The sequence below is a fragment of the Leopardus geoffroyi genome, chromosome C3, assembly GCF_018350155.1.
Source record: "Leopardus geoffroyi isolate Oge1 chromosome C3, O.geoffroyi_Oge1_pat1.0, whole genome shotgun sequence".
Classification (NCBI taxonomy): Eukaryota; Metazoa; Chordata; class Mammalia; order Carnivora; family Felidae; genus Leopardus; species Leopardus geoffroyi.
In genome coordinates this window covers 48,904,740-48,910,786 of record NC_059338.1, presented here as the reverse complement: position 1 = coordinate 48,910,786, position 6,047 = coordinate 48,904,740, and the positions used below count along the sequence as shown (strand labels likewise).

The 6,047-nt window shown below is 35.1% G+C and overlaps 1 protein-coding gene across 12 annotated transcripts in view; it reads left to right on the top strand.

Moving 5' to 3' along the window:
• The window catches only part of RALGPS2 (Ral GEF with PH domain and SH3 binding motif 2), a 201,014-nt gene that overhangs the window by 123,468 nt on the left and 71,499 nt on the right, over positions 1–6,047 (top strand). For all 12 annotated transcript variants that reach the window (XM_045452761.1, XM_045452758.1, XM_045452759.1 and 9 more), the window contains one exon: positions 4,995–5,132. In XM_045452761.1, the coding sequence (XP_045308717.1) occupies positions 4,995–5,132 (138 nt within the window). The remainder of the gene's footprint in view (positions 1–4,994; positions 5,133–6,047) is intronic.

Below are 6,047 nucleotides of genomic sequence, written 5' to 3'. Positions count from 1 at the left end.
AGCAGGATTTTTAAACATTTTAGTAAGTTGTCATTTCAGAAGGTTTTAAACTTATAAGAAGCTTGATGTTGTTTTGATGTACCTCACTGTGTAATGTCACTTAAGATAAAACTGCTCATACACATAATTACTAAAAATAAGTGGAAATCTATATATAAAATTAAGAAATTTAATACTTTTAAAGATTCTGATTTTCTATAATGTCATAGCCTCCTATTCTAACAACATGACCCTTCTGTCTGAATAAGGTTATTCTTAGTAGTTGATGTTTTGAGATTTAAAAACAAACATAACCCTGGCCAGAGTGAGGGGAAAAAAGAGAGTTCTGACTCCCCACAGGCTATGTGAATTTAGACAAGTCAAGAGAGAGAATTAGTAACTGTTCAGTACTCACTGTGCTATTATATTTCATTAAACCAAGAAATGTTAAGTAACTCAATAGCTAATGAAACAAAAATTTAGGCATCTTAACTGATTTGGCTTGGTACTTCACTATTAAGTAGTAGAACTGGGATTTGAATCTAATTCCAAAGCATTATGCCACACTGTCTCTCCTTGGGTTCTGTAATTGCTGATTGCTGCTTCTAGATAAAATTTGGGGGGCTTCTAGTTTCCATATTACCATGTGCTTTTCCTTCCGTGTTGCCTTAGCTTGAGCTATTTTTTCTTTCCTGATAGATTCTACCATCATCTCTTTGTCGATCCACACTCTTTAAGTCAGCCTAGTTTCAAAATAAATAAAGTCAACCTAGTTTCTACCTCTTTCACAGAATTGTTTCTTTAAATTCCGTCATGTACCTATGTCTATCAGGGGTTGCAAACTCAAGGGTCTACAAAGACATGCTCACAAGAATGAAGCAAGTCATGTAAGTAAATGAAGTAAACCAAAAGTCAGATAACAAAGGAAAATGAGGGCTAGGACAGACTGGCATCCTTAAGGTTAATACAGTGGGATCTGCACCCTTCCCAGCTGTACCTCATTGTTGCCACATCTCCCCATTTTTAGGAATAGATGGACTCCCAGCTTCTAACCTCTAGTTTATGTTACATAATACATTACTTGATTATTTAGCGATCCTGTTGTATTCACTAATAGCTTAATCTGGGGAAAATATCAGATAGTAAATTTCTCCTGAGCCTTTTTACTTGAGTCGTTTTGAACTTTCTAACTTTAACATTAAGTAATATCACTAACCAAAGTAGGAAATGGGATTGTCAGGTGTGGCCGGACAAATAATAATTAATTCGGCATGTTTAAATTGAAAATGAAAGTTAGGAGTTCAGTTCTAAAGAGAGACTTGGAAAGTCATCAGCAAAAGGTGATGGCTGAGGCTACAGAAGTAAAATAATCCAGAAAAGTACATGCAGAGTGAGATTAATGACAGAACCCTGGGGAACACCAGCTTCTAGAGAACCTTGAGGAAAAAGGAGAATGGACGGAGTGTGGGAAGGTAGGAAGGCTCAAGCCAGTAAAGCCAGTAAAGACCAAGGAACAAAGGGAATGATAAAAGTCCCGCTGCGACACTAATAAGCAGCAGGAGGAGACCAAGAGAGACATGTAAGGATTTCATAGTGAGCAGGTCTCTTATACCTTTTCTGAATAAGTTTCTTTTTTTTTTTTTTTTAATGTTTATTTATTTTTGAGAGAGAGACAGAGCGTGAGAGGTGGAGGGGCAGAGAGAAGGAGTCACAGAATCCGAAGGAGGCTCCAGGCTCTGAGCTGTCAGCACTACGCCTGATGCAGGGCTCAAACTCACGGACTGTGAGATCATGACCTGAGCTGAAGTCGGACACTTAACCGACTGAGCCACCCAGGCGCCCCTGAATAAGTTTCAACAGCGAGATCTCGATTTCAGATTATATAACGGGTTGAAAAGCAGATAAAATTTAACTGCCAAATGGATTAGTTTCCACAGTATATTAAGAACTTAGAAATCAATAAGAAAAAGACAACCCAGAGGGAAAAAATGAACAAAAATCATTTCATAGAAATGTAAATGCATAACCTCATAACTAATCAAAGAACTGAAAATTAAAACACAATGAGATATTATTTAGCACCCACAAGATTGGCAGAAATTAAGACTGGTAATATCAAGTGTTAGCACAAGTATGGATCAGTAGAAACATACTGTCAATGGAGTATGAATTGATACAGCTTTAAAAAAACAATGTGGCATCGTCTTGTAAAGTTGAACATGAATATACCATATATATGTCATTTATAGCATATGATAGATCTATGTATCCTAGAGAAATTCTTTGTGTGCCAGCGGGGAGAAGTAACTGTACCGGAGGGGAAAAGTAACTGGAAAGTCTATCAAATAAAATGAATAAGTAAATTATGACATAGTTATATAGTAACAAATTCTTCAATTTAAGGAATTACAGCTACATTTAACAACCTGAATAACTCTTGGAAACAAAATGGTAAGATACAGCCATCACAGAAGGCTATCTTTTTAAAATTTTAACAGACACCTATAAATTACTTGTGGTGTACCTGTTCGAACTTTACCAATGTTACCATTTGACTTAATCACATGTGCATAAAATAGGATTTTTTTAAAGCTCAGAAATAAGCAAAAGTAGATAATATATCGTGCAGAGCTACAGACATATGTCTTGGGGAAAAGGAATAATCTTAAGTTTTGGAATAGTAGTTCCCTCTGGACGGGAGGCAAGGAGATGACGCAGGGAAGGAACAGTACTGGTGATGCTGTAGTTCGTAACTTGACTGGTCATTCACAAGTATTAACACATTACATGTGTTAGAATATACTTCTTTAAAAGGTAAAGTCATGATTCTCATACAGATACAAAATGAATGTATGTCAAAGTTTTATTTAAATCATTAAATTTATAAGGGAATCAGGAAAATTTTGCAACCATTTCAAGGGAGAATTCAAAGTACTACACATTCCATGTAGGCACTAAAGAATGCTAAAATGAATTTACAGATAGTTACAAAACTGCTCAACATCCATAGAACATGAATCTGTTACATTTTACTAGACGTAAGCAACTGGCATTTTTATGGACAAGAATGTGTATTATTACCAGTTTTCAACAACTTACAGAGTTATAAAATAGCTTAAAAAAAAAAAAACAGAAGAATACACCGGAGACAAGACACCTAGTAATCTTTTTTGCCTTTTCAAAGTCTGTCACGTGTAAACTTATCTATGTGTCAAAGATTTCATTAAAAAGAGATGAAGGATAAAATAAGTTAAGTGGACTAGCCTGTGTTTCTCTTAAAAGGTTTTGTTAAAGGGAGAGGGGCAGGGTGCTATCCGGCGGAGGGAATCAGATTTGAATGAAGGGTTGCCTGGATTTTGTTTTCTTGAAGAGGAGGTGGAGGTGTATGCATGGGCTCTAGCAAAGGAGCTGACGGGGGGTGAGTGATAGTGGAGAAAACAGCAAATATTTTAAAAGAAGCAGTAGCAATTATATTCAAAGTCACAGTTTAGATCTGGGAAGGAGAAACAGATTCATATTCCTCTGAGATTGAAGGAAAAGAAGCTAAGCTAAAGATTCATTTGAAGTCATTAAAAAAAAATTGAGAGTCTAAAGAAAAGGAAGTATTTATGATAGATAGCTTAAAGAATACCGTTAAGATTTCCTGAATGGAAAGGAATGATAATAGGATGAATAAAAGGATTGCCACACCAACCTTTTAGGTTAGTTGTTTTTAAGCACCTAGTGTCAAAACACTGCACAAGATTTTCATTTTTCTAGAGTGCAAGATAGAGTAACTGCCTTAAGTGAGTTTATAGTCGTGAACAGATAAGATATAAACATAGAGTTCAGATTGTAAAGTCATAAAAATTACCAAGTGAATGGTATTATAGATACCGTATGAATTTATAACAGCATGTAGGAGAGAAATTTGTGTACAGGTATATATACTCTGAGCTCCAGCTCTATTACTAAAAGTTCACATGGCATTAGACACATATCTGTGGCCCTCAGATTCTTCATCTGTAAAATGAGGGGCGAGACTAGACAGTTCCTAAATTCCTTTCTTAGAATCTGTGAGAAAACCAAAGAACAGTTGACGCTGACCTGGGTATAACAGAGATGAGTCTCAGAAAAAGTCAAGGTGAATGAAATGGCGTGAGAAAAAAACACAGGGCTTATTTGGAAGGCAGCGTGTGATGCATCGGTTGTGTTTTTTCTGAGAGTTCATGAATGTGGTATTTTTCTCTTTGAGTATAGTTGTCTTACACACTTTACATTTGTATAGTAAACTCTCAGGAAATATTTTTAAATAAGTGACCTTGCATATCCAGAACTGGTAGAACCAAATTATTTTGGAGGTTATGTTATTTTCGTTGGTACAGAGAAACGGGGTCGGGGTTGGGGGAAGAGTTAGCTTCAATTTGTAGTCCTATGCACTGTTTCAGAAATTCAACTGCTAATCTTCAAAACAAGACATTTTTACCAGGATGAGGCAGTTTTCAAAGTATTTAATATTCAGGTGATAGTTATCAACTTGAGGCAAGGGAATATAGAACTAATACTAAGTAACTACCCCATGCCATGTACTGTCGAGGCTAACTTAGCTGCTTCAGCCGATCCTTAGAACATAGGCGCTAGTTGTATAGGCATAAAAACCAGCGTACAGAAGTTAAAATAAGTGTCTCCATATGTACAACTAGTCAGAGGCAGAGACAGTTCAAGAGCTCATCTCCTTTCCACGAGGTTCCAAAAGTGCCAGTTTCTGACTCCAGCCTCAAACTATGAAATGGTATCATAAGGGACATTTACAAAAAACACATATTATTTACGTATCTGACCCCAAATCGATGGAAATCTAGGCCTCAGTCGTCATGTTTTAACAAGGCTGTGGTATATTAAATAACAACAAATCCTAAATACGGCATGTATATTGAAATACAGTTGTAAAGTAGCTTTTTTTCCCCCTTTTTCATTGTGTCCTACTCTTCCAGGCTACAATTAAGAAAACACTCATTTCTCTCATTTTGTTTCAGGTATCTATTTGTCAGATTTAACATACATTGATTCAGCATACCCATCAACTGGCAGCATTTTAGAAAATGAGCAAAGATCAAATTTGATGAATAACATCCTTCGAATAATTTCTGATTTACAGCAGTCCTGTGAATATGGTACGTTTTTGGGGAATACTACTGCACCATTATGCTGTGATTCTGTTGGTTCATTTACCTGAACCAACCATTTGCCTTCATTAGCCACTTTTCACACAGCAGGGAACATTATCCTAATATAAAGGAGAATAGTGATTGGTTCATTTCACTCTTTAATATTTAGCATCCTGTTTGAGATTTTGCTTTTAAGGAATTGAAATATTTCATATTTAAATTTTTAAGTTTTATCTTTCACTCTTCTGCTACTTTGTAGAAACTGTGCTAACATTATTTATAAAATTATTTTTTATTATCTTCATGTCATTTGATATTCCTCAACTATTGTGTAAATATTTCTTATATTTTTCAGTTAGGGAAGGAGCTAAGACCTCTGATCCTAGTAACAATTGACTAGCTTTCTTGAGTTCGATAATGGGTAGATAACCAATTTTTGTTCAAGATGTAGTTTATGGAAACACATATGTAGAAAGAGCTTACACAAACTCAGGTGATGAGCAAAAGGGTGTAGATTTTTTTTTTAATGTTTTATAATGTTTGGATGCTTTCAGTTTGATAGGGAATAAAGATACCCTAGTGGTATGTGTTTTTATAATATTAAAAAACAGTGAGCATACTGTTTAAATTATCTGATTTATTTAAAATAGATTTGTCTTAAAGCTAACTTATATGCATGTATACTTTTAAGAAAACCTCAAAAACTTCCTGAAAGTGTATATGAGGAAGGAAATTTATCCAATACATGGGATTTTGTCAATGGAATTGTTTGGGGAGAAACCAGAGTATGTTTGCTTTTGTTTTTTAAATCTACATAAACAGCATGCCTTTAGTTTTACATTAAATAAAATTAAATAAAATCTACCTCAGTAATGTCCTTCTAGAGTTCATTTAAATTTTGGTGCCACATGGCCTTAATTT